Below are 24,481 nucleotides of genomic sequence, written 5' to 3'. Positions count from 1 at the left end.
GAAAAAAACACTTGGAATTTGCAAAAAAGCACCCAAAGGACCCTCAGACTGAGAAACAAGATTCTCTGGTCTGATGAACCTCAATTCTAAGCATCATGTTTGAAGGAAACCAGGCACTGCTCATCATCTGCAGAGTACCATCCCAAAAGTAAAGTAGAAGCCTCGTGCTGTGGGGCTGTTTTTCAGCGGGAGGGACTGAGGGACTCGTCAGAGTAGAAGGAAAGCTCAATGCACCAAAATATTGAGATAGCCTTAATGAAAACCTAGTCCAGAGCATTCAGAACCTCAGACTGGGCAGAAGGTTCACCTTCCAACAGGACAATGACCCTAAGCACACAGCAAGAATGGCTCATAGACAACTCTGTGAAAGTGCTTGAGTGGCCCAGCCAGAGCCTGGGATTGAACCCAATCAAATATTTCTGGTGAAACCTGAAAATGTGCATCTGCCCCTATCTAACCTGACAGAGCCAAACGCATGCTATGAAGCACTGTCAAGAGCATGCCAAACCAACAGGTGGTGATATAATCTCAACCGTAAAGCCATGTTGGCCAATCAGAAGCCTGAAAAAGTCTCTAGTAGGCGGAGATAACAGTGCAGGCGCCGATGTCACAAGCCAAAAACTCCGGTTTCGCTGTCTACATGATAACACTGCAACCGGAGTTTTTGAAAACCTTCACCCTGGCAGGCGTTTTCAAAAATGTTCGGTTTCAGTGAACTGGTGCTGTGTTTGCGTGTGGACGAACGGCCAAACTGCGTAGAAAAAGCTGCGGTTTTAAAAATAACCGCGTTTGCGTGGACAGGGCCTAAAACAACTTTTGAGAGGTTCACCCATTTTCTTTTCACGCTTCTCTTTACATTGTGCCTCGACAGTCTTTTTAAAAGATTTCTTAAGGAGTATTGTGAGAGAAACACTTCAAAGTGTAATGACTTTAACTTTCCTATCAGGGATGATATGTGGGCTGTGATAAATGAGCTCTTTAATTTTTTTACAAGTTTCTTTAGAAGGTCTCATTAACAGGCCGCTAACCATCAAGGCCTCTTTGGGAATCTGCAGTGTGAATATTGAAAAACGGTCGTGCCGCCACACTTGTCTGCCCCGACTCCTCCTACGTTCTGCCATTTTCTTTTTCTCCTCTTTGAAAAGATAATGCCATCAGTGCAACTTCTGAATAACTAATCCTGCAGCATTGGAGATGCCTTTAGGATCTTATCTCCTCTTTAAGATTAATTTACTCTGCCCTCACTTTCCTACAGCCAAACATTCTTATTCATTCTTATAAAGTTGACAGGTTTTTGACTGGCCACAATACCATGCATGTAAATTTTGGGTCAATGACATCATTTAAAAAATACATTAAAATACAAATTCACGTATACAATGGCTTGTTTTTTTTTCCCCGAAGTAAAGTTTGATATCTTTTGGAAGGCATACATTTAAAAAGTGTGATTCAACAAAACTACTTCACTGCCTATTGATGTTTGAATATCTTTTTTTGTAATGCGGTCAGCAGGAAGTAAGATAAGACCCATGACATGTCGGGGAATTTGACATTTATTATGACAAGGCAACTTAGTTCAGTTTGTAAAATGTCATGTGACTCCTCAAAAACGTATGATATTTAAAGGGGTCATTGGATGCCCATTTTCCACAAGTTGATAATATTCTTTAGGGTCTTAATGAAAAGTCTGTAACATAGTTTGGTTAAAATTTCTCAATGGTAGTGTCAAACAATCACCGTCAAAACCAGCTCTGTCTACAGCAGGGGTGTCAAACTCCGGTCCTGGAGGGCCGGAGCCCTGCAGAGTTTAGATGCAACCCTAATTAATCACACCTGATCCAGCTAATCAAGTCCTTCAGGCTTATTTAAAAACTACATGGTTTGTGTGTTGGAGCAGTGTAGGAACCAGTGTTGGGTGTAATTAGTTACTAAGTAATTAGTTAGTGTAATTTAATTCATTTTCCCATGAAAAAGTAAAGTAACGGATTACTCTTATTTTTTCTGTAATTTAATTACAGTTACTTCTTATGTAATTGAACTTAATATTGTGTATAGACTGTAGAACATTTATATACAATGCAATAGTGGATTTAACATCAAAATCTAACCTTAAAGCAGCACTATGTAACCTTTGGCGCGCTAGCGGTTAATAAACAGAACTGCACACATCCCGCGGAAGAACATTCCAACCGGAGCTACTTCTCTAAGTTTATGTCTCTGGCTATTCACGCAGGTATGTGTTACTCCGCAGCGGTGACGACCCGACCAGGCTACAATAGTCCAAATATAAGTACTTATTATAAGTGTACCATAGTGATTCGGAATAAGACAAAAACTCGGTTTGGAAGATGAATTCATGATGTACGCTCGCTCATTATATACATTTGGCACATTTTGAACACCGAAAAAGTTACATCGTGCTGCTTTAAAATGCATGCTTTTTATGTACCCTTCTCACTTTAAATACTTTGAGTTAATAAGAATTTTGGTAACACTTTAGTGTCCAATTCTCACTATTAACTAGTTGGTTATTAGCATGAATATTACTGGGATATTGGCTATTTATTATTACTTAAAAAAAAACACATATTAATGTCTTGTTCTGCAAGACCTTATTCTAAATGCTACCCAATTCTTAAACTTCACAACTACTTTACTAAGTATTAATAAGCAGTAATTAGGAGTATATTGAGGCAAAAGTCATAGTTAATAGATAGTTAATAGTGAGAATTGGACTCTAATCTAAACTGTGACCAGAATAATTTATGTAGTTATCTATTATTTATTTGAAAGACTTAAAATAACCTTTTCATGTCTATCCTTATATCATTTACTTGTCGAGGTTGAAATAGGATTTAGAAAGTAATTAGTAATAAGTAATTAAATACTTTTTGAAGAGAGTAATTTGTACAGTAATCTAATTACACTGTTGAAGATGTAATTAGTAACTAGTAATTAATTACTTTTTTAGAGTAACTTACCCAACACTGCCTATACCTTTAAGGGGAGGAACACTTCATAGAACATTTATTTGGACAAAAGTGCAGGATGAGTCATCAACGTTTTTGTTCAGAAAAAGACAGAAAATTTTAAAAGTGTATACCTTCAAGTTGATTCCTCCAACTAGTATAGGAGTACACTAGCACTGAACACCATAAAACTCTAAATCCTGTCTTTAACAGTCAACGCAGATGATCCTCCGATGGCAGTCGTTCGCAAGTTTGTCCACCTGCTGGATCACAGCGACCAGGACTTCCAGGAAGAGCTAGAACTGATGCGGCTTAGAGAAGAGGTGATCACCAACATCCGCTCCAACCAGCAGCTGGAGAACGACCTCAATCTGATGGACATCAAGATCGGCCTGCTGGTGAAAAACAAGATCACCCTTCAGGAGGTGGTCTCTCACAGCAAGAAGCTCACCAAGAAGAACAAGGGCGAGCTGTCCAACCTCATGATGATGAACAAGCAGAAAGGAGGCCTGAAGGCTCTTAGTAAAGAGAAGAGGGAGAAGCTAGAGGCATATCAGTTCCTCTTTTACCTGTTACAGGTAAACCTCATCAACTCTAATCCAAGAATTGTTTGAAAATCAACATTACTGCAGTCCTGTTGATTTCCCTCTCTGTTTTCCTCAGACAAATCCAACCTATCTGGCCAAGCTGATCTTTCAGATGCCACAGAACAAGTCCACCAAGTTCATGGATTCTGTCATTTTCACATTGTACAACTACGCTTCCAATCAGCGTGAGGAGTACCTCTTGCTCAATCTCTTCAAAACGGCCCTGCAGGAGGAAATCAAGTAGGAACTGCATGATATTCCATGTTTTATATACAGTGCCTTGCGAAAGTATTCAAACCCCTTCATTTTTTCACGTTTTGTTATGTTGCAGCCTTATGTTAAACTGCTTTAAGTTACTTTTTTTTCCCCACATCAATCTACAGTCTATACACCATAATGACAAAGCAAATAACAGGTTTTTAACATCTTTGCAAATTTATTAAAAAATAAACAACTTAAATAATTCCATTGCTTATCTATTCAAACCCTTATCTGGCACAGCTGAAATTTAGCTCAGGAGCATTCATATTGCTTGTAGATGTTCATATTCATATTGCTTGTAGATTTGTTGTGGCAAATTCAATTAAATGGGTATGATTTGGAAAGGCACACGTCTTAATAAAAGGTTTAACAGCTGAAAATGCAAATCAGAGCAAAAACCAAGCCCTGAGGTCAAAATAACTGCCTGTAGAGCTCAGAAACAGGCTTGTGTCAAGGCACAGATCTGGGGAAGAGTTCAGAAAAAAATTCTGCTGCATGGAAGGTTCACAGAAGCATGTAGCCTCCATTATCCATAATGGAAGAAGCTCGGAACAACTAGGACTCTTCCTAGAGCTGGTCGCCCAGCCAAACTGAGCAATTGATGGAGAAGGGCCTTGGTTATACTGGTGACCAAGAAGCTGATGGTCACTCTAGTTGAGCTCCATGATCATACACGCAGATGGGAGAAACCTACAGAAGGACAAACATCACTGCAACAATCCACCAATCTTTATGGCAGTGCGGCCAAACTCAATCCTCTCCTCAATGAAGACATATGAAAAAAACACTTGGAATTTGCAAAAAAGCACCCAAAGGACCCTCAGACTGAGAAACAAGATTCTCTGGTCTGATGAACCTCAATTCTAAGCATCATGTTTGAAGGAAACCAGGCACTGCTCATCATCTGCAGAGTACCATCCCAAAAGTAAAGTAGAAGCCTCGTGCTGTGGGGCTGTTTTTCAGCGGGAGGGACTGAGGGACTCGTCAGAGTAGAAGGAAAGCTCAATGCACCAAAATATTGAGATAGCCTTAATGAAAACCTAGTCCAGAGCATTCAGAACCTCAGACTGGGCAGAAGGTTCACCTTCCAACAGGACAATGACCCTAAGCACACAGCAAGAATGGCTCATAGACAACTCTGTGAAAGTGCTTGAGTGGCCCAGCCAGAGCCTGGGATTGAACCCAATCAAATATTTCTGGTGAAACCTGAAAATGTGCATCTGCCCCTATCTAACCTGACAGAGCTTGAGAGGTGAAGAGGTGAAGAGAAGAATGGCAGATAATTGCAAAATGCTGATGAGCAAAGCTTATCGCATCATACCCAAAAAAACTTCTAAGCATCATGTTTGAAGGAAACCAGGCACTGCTCATCATCTGCAGAGTACCATCCCAAAAGTAAAGTAGAAGCCTCGTGCTGTGGGGCTGTTTTTCAGCGGGAGGGACTGAGGGACTCGTCAGAGTAGAAGGAAAGCTCAATGCACCAAAATATTGAGATAGCCTTAATGAAAACCTAGTCCAGAGCATTCAGAACCTCAGACTGGGCAGAAGGTTCACCTTCCAACAGGACAATGACCCTAAGCACACAGCAAGAATGGCTCATAGACAACTCTGTGAAAGTGCTTGAGTGGCCCAGCCAGAGCCTGGGATTGAACCCAATCAAATATTTCTCAAATAAAATGTGCATCTGCCCCTATCTAACCTGACAGAGCTTGAGAGGTGAAGAGGTGAAGAGAAGAATGGCAGATAATTGCAAAATGCTGATGAGCAAAGCTTATCGCATCATACCCAAAAAAACCTTGAGGCTGTAAAGGTGCTTCAACTAAGTACTGAGTTAAGGGTATGAATACTAATGCAATGTACTTATTTAAGCATTTTATTTTAAATAAATTTGCAAAGTTGTCACAAATCTGTTTTTTGCTTTGTCATTATGGTGTATGGAGTGTAAATTGATGTGGGGGGGGGGGGGAAATTTAAAGCAGTTTAACATAAGGCTGCAACAAAAAAAATTAACAATGATGATCGCAAGGCACTGTATGTGATGGCAAAGCTGAATCACACGATCCTTCAGAAATCATTCTAATATGCCGATTTAGTGCTCAAGAAACATTTCTTATTATTATCAATGTCGAAAGCAGTTGTGCTGCTTAATATTTTTGGGGAAACCGTGATACCTTTTTTTCAGGATTCTTTTATAACTAGAAAGTTAAAAAGAATTGATTTGAAATATAAATCTTTTGTAACATTATAAATGTCTTTACTGTCACTTTTGATCAATTTAATGCATATGTTGAAAGCATTAATTTCTTTCGATAAAAAAAAAATCGTACTGACCCAAACTTTTGAACGTTAGTGTATACAGTAGTAAGAGTTTTGAGCAATACCACTCATTTGCCTGTTTTGGATGCTGGTCTTCAAACCAGGCTTCTTAACTAGCAGGACTTTCTAGGTCAACCACCAGCTTCCCCAGCAAATAGGCAAACTTGATTAGCAGTGTTTGAATCTCAGACCTTTGGATTGCAGATGTGTGAGATTTTCTAAAGAAACATGTTGGATTTCTAAAGTCTGAAGAGTCAAAAGTCTCTCTTTGCTCTCCATATAATCTCATTGCAGACTAAGAAAAAAACAGCAATATTAGAAAACTTGTTTGTGATTTTTGTTGCCTGTGAGGTATTTTGTGCGGCTACACACATCTATTTCGCTCAAACATGTTCACATGTGCACAGGGACAAAGAGGGCAGGAGGTCAGTCATCTCGACACCCACTGAGGTTTATCATGCTTTTCTAACTGCTTTCCACACCCCACCCAATCAATCCAATCCCACCTTTACGAACTAACTCTCATACACACGAGCAAACACCTGGGTTGAACTCAGATCTGAAGTTTTATCATTTCATGTGGTCGCTCCAGGGAGGGGCAGGAAAGGCAGAGACAACTAAAAAGCATGTAAGGGAACAGGATGAAATGAAACGCATTCTCTTTCACACACACAAATTTTGAAGGTGATTCAGCTCTTCTGTTGAGTGAAATGAGTGAAATCTTCTATTATAATGTGTGTGTGTTTTGGGGGGGGTGAAACCAGAGCAACCTGCTGCAGCCTCTTTTTTTTCATTCTGCTTTAATAACAGGGTGACCCGACATGAACTTTGTAACTCACTAAATGAGTTTGACTGTTCATTTCACCCTTTTAGGTCTTAAGACTTTTCAATTCCTTTTTAGTTCTCTCACATCTGGCTCAGGGTCAACTGGAAAGACTGAGACTACATAGAGGTTTGGCACGCTGTCTTTAAAACGTACAAAGGAGAAAGCTGGTTTGTACTAGTAAAGGCACTGAAGGTCTGAGATCAAGTACTTGTACTATTACAGAGAGAGTTGACCTTAAAACAAAAATGTGTGTCATCATTAACCCACCCTCATCATGTGGTTCCAGACTATTGAGACTTAGTTTTGTGAACATTTTTATTACAATATTCTTGCAGCTCTTTTCTGCACACAAAAACACACACTGACTAGGGATTGTCAAACTACAAAAAGAACAAAAAACACAATAAAATATGGAGTTATGTGCTATAATTCTCCTAAAGTCTGAGAGCTGTGTGTGAGGAACTGAACAAATCTAAAATAATGGTTCACTGATAATCTTCTCTGCATTAAATTTTTTCCACTTTCAAGCAATGTTGTCCAGTGTCAACAACATCAAAACTGGTATGAGGCATCTTGATGTACCAAGTTTGAATATGCTTGTATGCGTAGTTGAGATAAGAGAGCAATTGTGCTACTTTTCTGCCACTTTTCTGTCATTTTTGCAGCTCAGCAGCTCTCATCTCCATTTATATTAATTGTACAGAAAAGAGCGAATGGACATTCTGGAAAATAACTCTTTTTGTGCTCCACTGGGTGTGTGTGAGGAACTGAACAAATCTAAAATAATGGTTCACTGATAATCTTCTCTGCATTAAATTTTTTCCACTTTCAAGCAATGTTGTCCAGTGTCAACAACATCAAAACTGGTATGAGGCATCTTGATGTACCAAGTTTGAATATGCTTGTATGCGTAGTTGAGATAAGAGAGCAATTGTGCTACTTTTCTGCCACTTTTCTGTCATTTTTGCAGCTCAGCAGCTCTCCTCTCCATTTATATTAATTGTACAGAAAAGAGCGAATGGACATTCTGGAAAATAACTCTTTTTGTGCTCCACTGGAAAAAAAAAAAAAAGGTCATACAGATTTAAAATAGAAAGAAAATTAATTTCCATTTTTGGGTAAACAACCTCTTTCAAACATCAAAAATGTTTGATTTGCTATAGCTCTAATCTAGCTTGCAGACTTGTATACATATATTAGGGCCTATGGAGGAGTGATTACCGCTGACCATACTTAAATGCAATACAATGACCCAACATACTTTACGGTTTGCTATTTGAATATATTTTAAAATGTAATTTATTCTTGTCATGGCAAAACTAAATTTTTAGCATCATTACTCCAGTCTTCAATGTCACATGATCATTCAGAAATAAATCATTTTAATATACTGGTTTGATGCTCAAGAAACATTTTATTATTATACATTTTAGTATTTCATTATTTAATTCAAAAGAACAGCATTTATTTGAAATAGATTTTTTTTTGTAACAAATGTAAAAGTCTGTACTTTCTCTTGTGACTAATTTAATCCATCCTTTTAAATGAAAGTTTTTTTCTTAAAAAAAAAAAAAAAACTTACTCGCCCAAAAACTTAGTGTATGCAAGAGCTCAATGAAAAATCTCTAAACCAAGGATACTAACTGGAAGTGACAACACACCTTTGCAGAGGAAGAAGAAAGGACATACACATCCAGCCCAAGGTCATGTGAGCAAGCCTTATCTATTCTCATTCATCTCTGGTTTTTTCCCGCAAACAGAAAAGGCGTGTGCACACGCACGCACGCACGCACGCACACACACACCCACACACGCACACACACACCTCTTTATCCTGGCTTTCCCACATCAACAAATGTCCACTCACTGCCTTTGACCCTCATGGTGAATGAAAAATTACTTTGAGAAATTCTGAAGTATGTTTTTTCTGCCACTTGTAGATTTATCTTGAGAAAATAGAGACGTATTGTACGTTAAGCTGTGTCGGTGCCAGTTGACATAGTGCACGTGTGGTAACGGTTCATGTCACAAGCCACTGAGAAAAATATAGACTTCCAGTAAGGCGCCAAGCATTGAGGGTCTTTCTGCCCACCGGTATCCAGTGAGCAGCAGCCTCCCCTGAGAGAGAAAGCAAGCGACAAACGGAACCGAGGGACCCCCTTCTGAGGGAACACCCTCTGAAGACAAGCACCTGGCCTTTGTGTGCATGTATCGGAGTAAACGTGCTTTTGTGGGTGTGTGCATTTGTGTGTTTGTTATGAGTGCATGTCTGCACGTGTACGTGTGTGTGTTACAGGATGCGGAGCCCCCCCTCAACTAGCCCCCAGAGGCCTGCAGGGGCGTGTGTGTTATTGTGAGACGGTGTAAAGAATAACACACCTCCTGTCCCTCCCCTGCTATTTCTAGCTCTGTCTCTCATTCTCCTCCCCAATACAAAAAAAAAATAAAAATATTTAAAGACAACTTAAAATAAAAAAATTAACAAATATACTTATTTTATTTATTTAAAAAAATTATTTAGTTTTTATTAAAAATAAAGGCTGATCAACTGAGGGTTTGATACGATTGCTAATTTCTCGTCATCAGGATATTTGATAAATTTATCTACCTCAAGCGAGTGTTTTTATGCAAATTATGAAAATCGTATCTTTGTTTTTCCATTTCACATTTGTATGTGATATCCCTGAATTCACATACAAATTTAAAAAAATTTCCACTTCACGTTTTTTTTGCATTTTCCATTTCACAGTTGACATTTTTGGCATCATCAAAGGTTTATGGCATTGGTGAAGTCATGAGACCACTGAACAAGTCCAGTGCTGCCATGAACTAAAATTAAAACAAACTATTGAAAATCATTTTCAGAATTTGAAATAGACTGAAATGAAAAATGGAAAAATTTAATAAGTTGAAGGACTAAAATACTAAAACTAATACTGAAATAAAAATGTAATTGAAATTAAATGCGATAAATAAATATAAAAAAAAGACAAAACCGTAACAAAGTTACTGAAACAAACTAAAATTAAAATATAAAAAAATAAAAATAAAAGCTAATTTTAAATATTAATAAATAATATTATATAAATAATATTTTTATTATTGTCCGATTCTGGTCACCGGATGATCGATCTGGGCGTTCCTACTACTAACTTTTCTGGCCACTATAACAACTTCCCTCTTCTTCTGATGTAACCAAGACCAAGTAGGCGGGGTAAAGTAATATTATCCAGTAATATCACAGTCTAACATTCATGATTCAATCAAATGCTGAAAGGATAAATCAAGTCTGGCCTTATAATACCTCCATAAATCTCCACAGAACATCACATTCACAAAGATCTATGTTGATTAATTTGATAATGCTTTCAGCAAAAAAATAAGTGTGTAGGACTCTCAGCCCTGTATTCACATCTATTCCTTAGAATTGCACAGATTTTCCCCATACAATCATTGCAAGAAACATTAATAAAATTCACAAAACTCTGTGCAGCCCTATACGCATGTTATGTTTTAAAGCCTAATTTTTTTTTCCAGACTCATATTTGAGTTTTATAAAATTTGATTTAGTGGGAGTTAGCATCATCATTAATTTCCATGTGCTTTAATAGGATGGCAAAACTTCTTCATATTGTACAGCAGAGTCAAGTCTGAATTCTGGAATGAACCAGACAGGCTGACGACGAGTTTTGTTATCAAACTCTGGTGCCCCCCGTCTCCCTGGCCAGGGTGAGAGAGAATGTGTGTTTTTTTCAGTGGAGGGAATGTCGCTATTTTCCAGCCACTCAGCAGGAAACGCATCATCACTCACTGTGGGAGACGTGTGCACTGTTTTTACAGGAAATTGCAAAAATAACCTCAAGCCAAAAGGTTCCACCGGGGCCACTGGACTCAACATGACTAAGGTCCAGTAGCGGCTGAAGTTTTACACTGAAGGAAAAGGATATCACTGCTCTCAGCAGAGGCCAGAGAATAGGGCCATGTTTGATTTAGCCGTGGTTTTAATGAGATCCCTTTGGGGCAACAGATATGATTTTAGCAGGCACAGGTGCGAGCCAAAATCTTGTTTTTTTTTTGCCAATCACAATTGAATTGAGCAAATGTACCTGCCATAATATAATAATAAAAAAAAATTAATATTACATATTTAATTATGAACTTTTTTAATATATATTTTTCATAATAACAAAGTAATGCAATAACAACTAATACAACTTACCAGCCATGAAAAATTACATTTTTAAGATTTTAAAAATATATATATAAATTATTAAAATATTTAATTGAATAATTATCTCTCTAATCTAATCTCTATCATCTATCTATCAGTTTTTTTCACATATCTGTGTCGCCAGAAGTAAAAGAAATAGAAACTTTGGTATCATAGACAAACTTCTGATGATAAAAAAAATACACTACAAGATGCTCAAGTCATGAAAGACATTTTCTATACTAAAAAAAGTATATATTTCTACTAATAATGTGCTATTTATGAAAATGGAAACATTGCATAAAAAAGTGCATGTGCATGTGCATGTGCATGTGCAGGCATTCTCGGAGCATGATTTACACACACAGGAGGGACATGGACTCAGAAGTCTAATCAATGCTGAGAATGATTAGTGGTAGAAAATAAAACAGGGGAAGTCATTCATCAGTGTTTTCTCAGAGAGAGCTGCTTTCAAGATACTGCGTCTCTGTTACAGAGAGACACGGATGCGCAGCAGCACTGGACAACGGAGACATTCATAGGTCAGTGACCCTTGCTAAGAAGAGCTGGATATCAGAAGGACAGGAAAGCATAGAGTTACACAAAACGATGCTTTAACATGTTTATTTTTTTAGGTTAAAAAGGATAGTTCGCCCAAAAATGAAAATTCTGTCATCATTTACTCCCCCTCAAGCCATTTCAAATCTGTTTGACTTTATTTCTTCTATGAAACACAAAAGGAGACATTCTGAATAATCACGAACACGATCCAATCGAAACTTGATTAATGAAGTTAATTTGTGAGGTTTCAAATGTCAGCAATCAATAATGAATTGACAATCTCACATTCTTTCTGATGTTGTCTAGTAGTACTCAAAAAGTGAAAGACATAAGGGCAGGGGGGAAAAAGTTCAGAAATTACTGTTAAGCATGACAATATGCTATCGGAAACACTGTTAGATGTTGATGTAAGCGGTTCAAGCCAACTTCACTGATGTCTCTGTAAACACAAGCCGCTGTGTTTTCTGATGGAACGCAGAGGAAATGCTTTAAGAAACGCGCAGATGGAAATGAGTGCAGTGCTCAGGAATGGAGGATGTTTGATGCTTTTCCATAGTAACCCCCTTTTCCTTCCCTTCCATTCATCCTCCTCCTTCTCTACTTTCCCTCTCTCCACAATTCTGAGGAGCTGTTGTCACCTCCTGTGATTGTGCAGTAGGGCTAGAGTACAGTGGGGCACAAAATACCCTCTGCTGCCTTTTAGTGACCCCAGATGCCTCTGAACTCTCTGGGGTTTAGCAAGAGGAATTCCAAGAGTGAGAATTTTTAGACAGAAATGGGATCAAAGATCATATAGGGTGTAGGTACCATGGGACCTCCGCCATAAACATGGCATCAGCGAGGTGCGTTCCTCTATATGACAGATCTGACAATGAGATGTGGTGGTTACCACTGCCTGGATGTTGTTGACCTTTTGAAGACACACACTTTGAAAGATGATACAGCTGTCCTGAACAACCTAAACGTGGTATGCTGTATCTTTGCACCTTTCAGTGTTTTCATATATTAAGAATAATTATCAATAATTAGGAAAAAATAATTTTCAACAATTAAGCACCGGCAATAATTGATAATAACTGAACACCAAATCAGCATATTAGAGTGATTTCTGAAGGATCATGTAACACTGAAGACTGGAGTAATGGCTGCTGAAAATTTCAGCTTTGCCTTTGTAGAAATAAATTACATTTGAAAATGTATTCAAATAGAAAACAGTTTTTTTATTGTAATAGTATTTCACAGTATTTCTGTTTTTACTGCATTTTTGATCAAATAAATGCTGCCTTGGTGGGGAAAAAATAAATAAAATCTTCTCGACCCGAACTTGCGAGACATGTTTTGTCTTTTGTGGTAAGTAAAAGCTCGGTGAGAGGTCTGATTTCTTGTTGTGTGGCTTTGACAAATAAAACAAATGTCTTATTGTCTTGCGTTCTGGAATAATTAGATAAAGTTGGCACGACTTCAGCACTGATGAGTCCAGGGAATTTTTTTTCAGCTAAAATGCATATGTCTTTCCATAGCAAGTGCAAACAAGTTTTTAAGGAATGTCTCTGGCAAGTTAAAGGGTAAATTCCTGTCTATCTTATACCCATTTCTGTGTCTTCATCATGAAAGACAGTCTAGGCTTTCATAGTTCATTCTTATCTGCAGGAATGCTACACCTCAGTGCAATTCAGTGAAAATCATTTCAATTCAAATTTAGTTTTCCGCTATAGATGTGATCTGTCCTTTGGACACCCATTCAAATAAATCAGCTTTAAAAATGTAACTGATTTCAATTTACCTAAAGTTAACTTTAATTCAGTCCAAATCTATTCATTCATTACCAATCAATTTGACCAATTCTAACCCAATAAAACAATTCTGTCAAAAATGACCAGCCTTTTTAAATTTTTTTTGTAAATCTCTCATTATTCTATATTATCACCAAATCTTGGATTCAGTCTTTTGTTGCAGTTTGTTTTCTTTCAATTAGCACAGGTTTTGTATTTCTTTTTGGAACGGACCAATCAGTTTCAAAAAGAAAAACAAAACCTGTGCTAATTGAAAGAAAACAAGTCGATAAAGATTGAAGATTGAATCCAATATTTGGTAATAATAATAATAATAATAATAATAATAATAATAATAAGGAATGAGAAATTTATAAGCAGTTTTTTATAGGCCGGGAACATGAGTTCAACAAAAAACACACACACACACACACACACACACACACACACACACAAAAAGCACAAAAATTATATTTTTGGGATAAAGTTGTTCACAAAAAAGAAAAACCTATCCAGTTCAAAATAACAAATCATGATTCACTATTATTTTTGATGCCAACAATTAAAGTACACAATGAAATACCTTGTCACATGAATTGTAATCATAAGTGACTACATGACATTATTTTTCTGCATTTGGCGCTGACATCCGGTTGTCGTCATTTGACATTTCAGTTTGGGGACTTTTTTTCTGATATCTGATGAATTCAGAGGGTTTTCACATGTATCTTTTTGTCACGCTACTGTCCCATGCTTGCACACTGATGTACCTCTAGATTAAAAGCCACAGGTACCCACAGAGCCAAAGTCTGCACCAACTCACAGAGCCACAGTGATGAAGTCTTTCATCTGTCTGTGGTACGGTGGAGCAGCACTTCATGTGCTTTTATTTCATTTTCAAACCTTTCCTCCCTTACCTTTCTCTCTTTCGCTTTGAGTGTGTGTAAAAGCAAAATGTCCCTCAATTTTGCTGCACCTTGCACAATGCTAACTATGCACTACTCGTGTTATGCAAAGCAGGTATCATCTACAAACCACAAACTTCAACTTCTGCACACTTCACCTGTACGTACTGACATTTATCTGTCAAACACATTCTGAGAAACTGCCCCAGAGTTCACAAACTGAATAAGATAAATGTAAAATTCTAGAATTTAGATTTTAAAACTAATGCACACTTTGAATCCACAAACAGGTCAAAAGTGACTATAGTTTTGGAGAATCAGTGGCCAGTACGCCTACACTCGAAACTTACTGAACGACAAACTAGGATACAAACTGGTATCTGCTCAAGATAAGCTTGAACAAATATTGTGTGTGCCTTGAAACGAAAACACTAACGTGCAAATGTATGGCTTGCATGTTTGTGCATGTGTGAGTGTTAGTGGGTGAGGTGAAAGCCTATGGTGAACTTCAAAGCATGTAGAGGTAACAGGGTTCATGTGCTGTAAGTAGGGCTCAGAGTTAAACATTTTTCAAAAGCTTGAGAAAGAGGGGGAAGTGAGAAAGCTTGTTTTTTTTTTTCTTCTAAAATACCTAAATGAACACCACATGAGTTCATTTATTAATTCGGGTGAGTAACTCTTAGTGCTGTTAATGACATTATGAATGGAATTAAAATAGTAAAAATGGCAATAAAACGATATGAATTATAAAGGGTGTGTTGAATTACACAAGATGAGCTAGAGTAAGGCTCCACACAAGATTGTATCACAATACCACACATAGTAACATCTCTAGCTTTGGGTGCAAACTGCCAAGGCTTTTAAGGGAATGAGTATGGACTCCCATTACATGCACCACAAACTTGGTGGCATGACCTTTAAATTTTGACCTCTGAACCCTGGAGACACTTGAACCACAGGGTAGCATTTTTCACTTCAACCTCCTTGACTTCTATCTAGCAGCTACACCTAAATTCAAGGCTTGAAACTAAAAAAAAAAAAACTAGTGTACTAAACAAAAGTGATCAGTTTGCACACAATTCCAGCTTTCATTCAGTTATGATTATGAATCTTAAACATGATTCCAGCGATAAGCAATCTGTCCACAATGAAACTGATGTGGCCCAAAAGGCACGATAACAGCCAATTAGAACACATTTGATGTAGAACATTGGTGTTTTGGACCAATGAGATTCCGAAGTGGAAAGAACAATTCAGCATTACACTACAGAAACCACAGCCAACCAATCAACAAAATATCTGGTTATCATGGCTGGTTAGGACAAACTCTTTAGCACACGGTGTAAGTTTCAGAATAAAAGCAAAAAAAGTGGTGCAATGATAGTATGTCTTCCATTAACAGACATTTGCATACAGTTTTTATATCTTTCAAACTTAAGCATTTGGTTTTCTTGTTGCAAATTATTCTGATTTAAATATGTCACCATGTTAAATGTATCCAGCTGGCTAACACAGATGAAGTTTTGTCACAGTTTCAAGAATAATTTGTGGTGTCTTGCAAGCATCAGTTAGAAAGGGTTGGAAATCATAAAGAAATCACATTATGGACATCATTTTCCATCAAAAGTGGGTTTTTTGAATTTATAGCTGTATTGAAGTTACATCATAGTTGTATCCTTTCCAGCTATTACTGCAAATTTAAAACCTAATAAATTATTTGTTGCAGCTTGTTAATCGTCTAAAATATATATGCATATATTTATAAAATATATTTATTTTAAAGGGATCCTATTATGCTTTTTCACTTTTTCAACTTTAGTTGTTAAATGTATCCAGCTGGCTAACACAGATGAAGTTTTGTCACAGTTTCAAGAATAATTTGTGGTGTCTTGCAAGCATCAGTTAGAAAGGGTTGGAAATCATAAAGAAATCACATTATGGACATCATTTTCCATCAAAAGTGGGTTTTTTGAATTTATAGCTGTATTGAAGTTTCATCATAGTTGTATCCTTTCCAGCTATTACTGCAAATTTAAAACCTAATAAATTATTTGTTGCAGCTTGTTAATCGTCTAAAATATATATGCATATATTTATTTTAAAGGGATCCTATTATGCTTTTTCACTTTTTCAACTTTAGTTAGTATGTAATGTTGCTGTTTGAGCGTAAAAAAGATCTGCAAAGTTACAAAGCTCAAAGTCCACTTTAAAAGGAGATATTTTATTTAACAGAAATCACTTTTCAAAAACTACAACGAACGACTCGTTTTCCACGATTTGTGATATCACAAATATCGACGAATGGGACGAGACCTGGTTGAGCTGCACTAGAGAAGGCAAAGAGTGGTATCACTACAGTATGTCGGAGGCACGCTAGTTTTCCCAAGGCAGATGAACTTAGAGTGGTTACAATCATCCGGGTTTAAATCGTGCTCAAATTAATTTGATATTGACGCAATATTTACACTGAAGCTGGCAGGCAGCTATGGTAAGGGGCATGACATTTCCCAACCAGGCGTCGAGTGCTGCCAATCACAACACACACTGGCCCAGCTAACCAATCACAGCACATTTCGTATTTCAGAAGGCGGGCCTTCATTTGATACAGGAACTATTCGAGCCGTTCATGCCAGACTGGGGAGAGAGGTGTTGTAATAATGTAAAATATGTTTTTTTTTTCTCGAACAACTTAGTATGAGAGCCTGTTCTAGTACACCCCCAAAACAAAATCAAGACTTTGTAAAAGAGCATAATAGGACCCCTTTAAATATTTAATATATAAAAATATGAATTATAGACTGGAATCTAGAATAGACAGGTAGCAGAATACTGTTGTATTGTCTCAGGTGTGTAGACAGTATGATGATAAAGAACAGTCCAACCCCTACAAACATCCTACGAGTGACTGGAATGCTGAAACTATGATGTCACAGGTGAAGGAGTCCAGACGATGTTTTGCCATGACGTGTAGAGCCGATGGCGGTGAGGAGGGGGGCGGACCACACCTTTCAGGTAAATGTGTCTCCCTGTAATGACAGGTAATCCTGCCGGTATTTTTAGCTCAGTGTTGGGAGGAGGCCCTGACATGTGTGACGGTAAGGATTTGTATTTCCATTTACACACCGAGCAAGCAAAGAAACAAAAGTGGCTTGTATGGAGGGGTGAATCAGTGACAGGAACAAGTGTTCTAGTGATAAATGACAGGTTGACAAAGATCCTTTCAACACTAAAACCACTCTCTGTTTGCTCCACCTCACTCGTGGCAGCCTTACAGGACTCATGATAGTTGGTTTTAGTCATCAGGCACCTCAAAGCACCTCAGGAGCTAGAAATGTGTCGTCAAATCACAAGACTTACTACATACCTCTGCATGAGCGCTGGAAAAATACGTCACATGACTGCAACCGATGAAAATGACCACAGTTCAGTCACACAACAAGACAAATAACAGTAGTTTACTCACAAAAAGTAGAAACTTTAAAGACTTTACTTGGTCACTCTTTTCATTATATTTCACACAAAGCTATTGTATGCCTTAAGCTCAGACTTGGAATAATATAGTGCACAAGATGTATGGACCACTTTTTAATGGCGGTTTTGCATCCTTTTTGAAGCATGAAAGATTCAGTACCAGCATGCAAAACAAATTTCCTACCTTCACAGAAGAGAAAAAGTAATACGGGTTTGGAATGACATGAGGGCAAGTAAAAAAAAAAACAGCGGGGGGTTTTTTTTTGTTCATGAGTGGGTACGATTTGTTATTTCCCCTTATTTAACCCTCTCTCTACATCAGGCTGATGACAGAAAGCCAATCCACAAGTTCTTCTATCAAGGATAATAAACGATTAAACTGAACTGGCATCAGCAAAATCGCAGCTGATACTGAGATGTCATGCATTCTTCTGAACACTGAGAGCTCAGTTCCCTTCTCTTTCGAGCCTTAAATTCCATAACAAACCGCATGTCATTCATTTGCTCTGAGAGAGAATCAATCCAACTGCGCTTTTGAAGGATAATTGTTACTGTCATATATTATGCTACGTAAATAAAAAAGTCTCAACATGTGCTTCATGTGGTAACACCAAAAGTTAGCTCAAGTCAAAAGCATTATATTATACATCTCTTATATCTTAGAACTAGTGAATTAAATTCACTAGTTCTAAGATATAAGAGATATAAGATGGGACAGACAGTTGTGGGTGATTGCAGGGGTGGGCTAGAACATGGTTGGTCAGGCCAGACCCACCCAGGACCCCCTGTAAAGCTTGCCTACATTAGGTTCCCAACAAAAATGACCAGTCAGGTAGAGGTAATTAGGTCAGGTAAAAAGGTCATTTAGGAGGAAATACACAGCCTAAATAAATAAATAAATCTTGTTTCTTGATTATGTTAGATTTATACTTGAAATGATAAACAATTAATTTAAGATATTCTCAAAAAAATTTTAATGTCTTACACATTAAATGCATCTTCTTTTAAGGTAGTTTAGGTATTTTTACTGGAAAAACAGATTACGATATTAAGAAAATTTGTGTTTTTGTTTGTAAAAGATTACTATCGGATATGAATTGCTATTTTAGCTAACAACTGCACACGTATAAATGTAGAAAAACATTCATCCTTCCACTTATATTGTGAATCACATCCCTTATTTTTCCTAATTGTTTTTTTAAATTGAGTTGCAAACGCAAAATAATTATTTAATGGACACATTAAAGGATGCTTTCAGGCTGCAAAAATACTTCTATATGTTAGTGTATTTAAATATAACATATTCAATATGATGGGACCTCTAATGCTACTTTTAATGGCACTTGTGCTTGGCCTTGGAGAGCCATTACCTTCCAGCCGGCAGAGCTGTTGCTGTCGCCCTTATCTTTGAAGTAAGGGACGCTCTTCACCATCCACTCGTAGATCTGAGACAGGGTGAGCCGCTTCTCAGGGGAGCTCTCGATCGCCTTGGTGATGAGGTCAGCGTATGACATATTCCCCCACGCGTTCCTACGAGACGAGCTGCTCTTCCTCTGGGCCGCTGCAGGGCTGGAGCTGCTGGCAGGTGCGGGGAGCGGCGGCACCTGTTGCGGGTGAGTCAGCTGGGGATTCGGCTGCTGGGGATGCTGTTGCTGGGGATGAACGCAGTTGTCCTGGCAGTGGAAGTCGTTCAAAAGGACGGGTTTCTCCTCCGGGTAGTCCTCGGTCTCTTCTAGTAAACTTAGGCTGTTGATAAAGTCCACGATGCCTTGCTCCGTCTTGACGGACGGCGCCGGGGAGGACGTGTTCGAGCTCCCCGGCTCGCTGAATTCAGGTCGGTGCAGCGGCCAGGTGCATGATCGCGGCCGGGAGAGAGGCTCGAAATCCGGGTCGATGTCAACCAGCTGTTGCTGCGGTTCTGCCATCACAAAATTAAAGCCAAAGTCAGCTGACTGTCCTTAAACAGAGGATAAGTGCAGTGAAGATTTTGTCTAGTTTGCTAACTCTAACAATCGCACATGATCAGAGCTGACTAACAGTGAAGCCCTGTGTCTGATTGCACTGTGTAACTCAGCGATGTGTGCCTCGTACCATGCCTTGTGCGGTTGTAAATGAAATGACTGTTATGAAGCGCTCTCAGGGCGCAGCGTGTTTTAGAGTGGAGTGGGCTGGCCACGCCCACAGATGGAGTGACAGCCTGGACAGCCAATCACAAGCGCGTATTCAAAAGGTAACCAGTGACTGCCTTTGCATAACACATGCTACTCCAGTTTATCCCTTTTTATGGCAAGCTCATTTCACAATTCCCCCCATGAAAACATAGTATCTATGTAATGTTACTTTACGACTTTATGTCACTTTATGTGACTAACAGTATCTATTTTCAAGTTCACTAGTAGGCTAATTATAGCCTGTATAGTAATTATTCCTAGTGACTAGTCACCTTCCAGTTAGTCACTATTACTTGAAGTAAGAGACAAAAGTATCTATCACTTTTAGGGACATTTTTCATGTCACTAGTTCACTAGTTAAAGGGGTCATATGACACGATTTCAATTTTTCCTTTCTCTTTGGAGTGTTACAAGCTCTTGGTGCATAAAGAAGATCTGTAAAGTTGCAAAGACTAAAGTCTCAAATCTAAAGAGATATTCTTTATAAAAGTTAAGAGTCAACCACGCCTACCTAAAATGGCTCGTTCTAACACGCCCCCCACATGTCTACGTCACGATGTGGGAAGATTTGCATAACGCCGCCCAAATGTTCACGCAAAGAAAGAAGGCGTAACTTTTATTCTCGCTGTAGTATTGTTGCCGCCGCTGCCATGACGTGAAGGCGCTGTGTGATTCGTTGTGAAAGCGAAACTACTTTGTTTGGCCTTCCAAAAGAGAATGCTATCGCTTCGTCATGCCTGGAGCTGATCCGTGCTGGTTGCTGAGGAAATACAACAACTTAGCGCTGTGGATCGCCGGATCGGCTTTCACCGTGGACGAAGCGGAGTCCAGCCCGGAGTCGTCACATGTGGTTGCTGCAAGCCCTCCGGCCGCTCCTTCGTCGAATCCGCCGGCCGCGCCGTTCTCAAGCCCACCAGCCTCCGCTCACTCTAGCCCTCCGGCCCTTCCTCACTCTATCCACCTTTTTCTTGTCGTAAAAATGGGCGCGGCCATTTGGAAAATATATGGGTATGGCTTCCGGTTTCATCTGCGTCCACTCCGTCCAGCTATTTTTAGCTGAACAAAACAGTTCGTTTTGCTGCTTGATATTGAAAGTTGGTGTGTCTTATCATATTATTTTAATGTATTATCTGAAATTATGAACACACTGGTTTGTAGTGCAAACAGTTTTACCGTTTACTGCACGTTGTTATTCTCCTCGTTATTTACCTATAGCGGTTAATGAACCGGAAGTCTCACCCATAGGCTTACTTCCGCGTTGAAGAAAAAGGTGGATAGGCCGCCGCCGCTCACTCTTGGCCGCCGTGTGTGACGCTGTGTTTCGTTGTGAAAGTGAAACTACTTTGTTTGGCCTTCCAAAAATGGACACAACTAGAAATCAGTGGTTAAGTTGTATTTACAACACTGTTCCAGAACACTTCAACCCAAATACTACTACAATGCCGGCTGTTCTGACTCACAGACTGTAAGTACGTTTTTTATATTTAAAGAATTTGCCACTGATGATTCAAACGCAAGTTTTGAGCAGTGTAGAGTAGCGCTTCTTGTTTGTCATTTCTCCGATCACAAATGCAGACATGGTTTTATGTTTACGCGGCACGATGCAACGCGGCGCGATGCAACGCAACGCGTAAAAAGACAGTATAAGTTATTATAATCCATAATTATGTCCCCACTGGATGCAACGAATGCCACGTCACACGCTTGAGGTATTCGGCCAATCATTACGCACTGGATAGCTGGCCAATCACAGCACACCTCGCTTTTCAGACCGATGAGCTTTGTAAAAATCTACGCGTTTCAGAAAGGCGGGCAGAGGAGGAAACAATAATTATCTTTATAATTATAAGTATCTATTTTCGGTTTCATTAATAGGCTAATTATAGCCTGTATACTTATTCCTAGTAACTAGTCAACTTTTAGTTTAGTCACTAGTACTTTCAGTATGAGATACTATCGTATCTATCCCAGATGTTACTTGAAAAATCTCTAATCTCACTAGCTCACTAGTTAATAGTTGTCTGAGCAACAGATCCCCATATGATCCAGTGGCAAAAATGTGCAGTTTATCATCATTATTGGCAAAGGAATAAATACTAACCAACCTGATAAATGCGTACTAGTGACTAACTGGATAGATATTTGTAGCTACTGGGATAAGTACTAATATCTACTAAATACTAAGTTATTACATTTGAAAAAAGACACCAGACAGTGTTGGATTGTTTACTTCAAATTAAAATATGTATATCAAAAATAGGTATTAGTTTGATAGAAATAAATGTTAATATGGCTTGCCTTATACTTTCAGTTAAACAGGATTTACAGAGGATTATGACTGCAGTGAAAGAATTTGACCATTCCATTTCCATTCACCTTTTTAGTTGTCTAATATCAAATAATCACTGGTTTAACATATTTTGTTAATAGACTTTAAAAGTGGTCCTTTCATCAAGATTTAAGAGGCTGAGTGCACTGAGACTTAGAAACCATTTGGCACTTATAATCCTGTCAAATAGTCTATATATCTTGTTGGACTTGGCTTCCTAAATTTGTACAAAATCCTTTATGTTTTCAACAAAACATGCGTGTGGCAACGATATGAATGTTTGTAACCGGTGTTCATGCAGAGTTGTGCTGTCACTAGCTGTGCTCACTAGAGGGAGACATTAACTACATGACAGTGACACCAAGTCTCAGACCAGGGTGCATCATTACATCTTTTTTTTTATTTTAATGAAGATAGTGTTGTCAGCATTTTCAAAGACGTTCCACTTATAAATAAGTATAATTTTTATTTAATATGACATTTCAACAAACCAGGGCTCTCCTAATTGTTCAATCAGCCACGGATCAGGGTTTCTGCAGGTTTTCTGAAGGTAAATTTGAGATTTTTTAAGACCTTTTTGGAAAAAAACAACAACTTCCAACAGAGCTTCATAACTTTTTAATAAAAATTATTGTTTTTTGTTTTTCATGATTAAAGAAAAAAGAAATAGCTTCGAATGGGCTCTGCTAGAAAATCTTAATTCAAAGGGAAAACAAGTTTTCATATGATTTAATATGTGTTCTTGTTTTAAACATAAACTCACTTCATATTGTTAAATTCTTCAGAAAATAGGGCTTCATTTTGCTTCTCAAGTGAATGCATCTTGATTTAAGGATGATTAGATATTTGTATTCGAAAACAAAACAAAAATACTGAGATTTTTTTTCATTACATGCAACAATTAATACCACGACTTTATGAACTGATTGAATACTTAATGACTTTACTTTAAGACCTTAATTTGAGAAAGCGGGAATTAAGAGTTTTTAAGACCTGCAGAAACCGCGTCCAATATGACAAATGTTATAAACGGGGTGCACATAAGTTTTTCGGTCTGGTTCTCATGAGAGCGCCTGGAGAATTAGTTTGTAACTCACACTGCACATAGTGTGACTCATTAAATATAACTATAAAAATAAAATAATTATTAATAGTGATAATAGTATTATTGCATTTATTTATTTTGTATTTTAATATAATATAATAAAATAATAAACAAAATAATCAGTGTGATGATACTATTATATTTAAAAATAAATAAATTGAGTATAAAATAAAAATACAGTTATTTTATAGTACAGTTAAAAATACAATGCTTATATAAATTTTTTGGGCTTATTTAAAAAAATATGGTTGCTTGTTAGGGAAATATATATATATATATATATATATATATATATATATATATATATATATATATATATATATATATATATATATATATATATTGGACTTGTTTTTTAAGCTGCGGTTGCTTATCTATCTTGCGAGAGTTGGCAACAGTGCTGGTTTTAGCGCTGCCGAGTGAATGAAATATCAGTTAGATAGAGAAACAGGCTCTTAAGCACACACCTATTGACATACATATACCCTTGAGTAAATCTGAAATTAAAGGTTTAATTAAAGTAGCTGTCAGAAAGATATGGCAAGAGAGATGGGATAAAGGTAACAAAGGGTGACATTTGTATAATATAAATAAACAAGTTGGACAAGTAAGAACTGCTTATGGTAATAGAAGGGATGATACAGTTTCTCGATTGAGAATTGGACACTCTACTCTTAATAAATCACTCCAGATGATAGGAAGACATGAATCTGGTCAATGTAATCATTGTGGACTTCCAGAAACTGTAGAGCATGTGCTGATTAACTGTAGGGCATATGAAAGGGAAAGAATACAGTTAGAAGAGTAATTAAAATCTGCCGGCATTAATTCTATGACATTACAGAATGTGTTAAACAGTTCTCATAAAGGTTATAAAGCTCTTATTAATTTTCTGAAAAGAACCAATTTATATAATAAAATATAGGTAGAGTTTTTTTTTTTGGAATTAGCATTTCCCTTGATATCATCGCCTCACACTCCATCCCAGTAGGTGGCGG

General features: G+C 37.8%; 1 protein-coding gene across 2 annotated transcripts in view; it reads right to left on the bottom strand.

The window, feature by feature from the left end:
* Positions 1 to 19,989, bottom strand: part of LOC107577289 (forkhead box protein O1-B) — a 33,816-nt gene extending 13,827 nt beyond the window's left edge. For both annotated transcript variants that reach the window (XM_016263388.1, XM_016263383.1), the window contains exon 1: positions 19,249 to 19,989. In XM_016263388.1, the coding sequence (XP_016118874.1) occupies positions 19,249 to 19,803 (555 nt within the window). In that variant the 5' untranslated portion in view covers positions 19,804 to 19,989. The remainder of the gene's footprint in view (positions 1 to 19,248) is intronic.
* Between the last annotated feature and the right edge of the window lie 4,492 nt (positions 19,990 to 24,481).

This window comes from Sinocyclocheilus grahami, unplaced genomic scaffold, assembly GCF_001515645.1.
Source record: "Sinocyclocheilus grahami isolate Dianchi unplaced genomic scaffold, SAMN03320097.WGS_v1.1 scaffold32.1, whole genome shotgun sequence".
NCBI lineage: Eukaryota > Metazoa > Chordata > Actinopteri > Cypriniformes > Cyprinidae > Sinocyclocheilus > Sinocyclocheilus grahami.
Note: the sequence above shows the minus strand (reverse complement) of the source record. Positions and strands in the feature narration are given on the sequence as shown.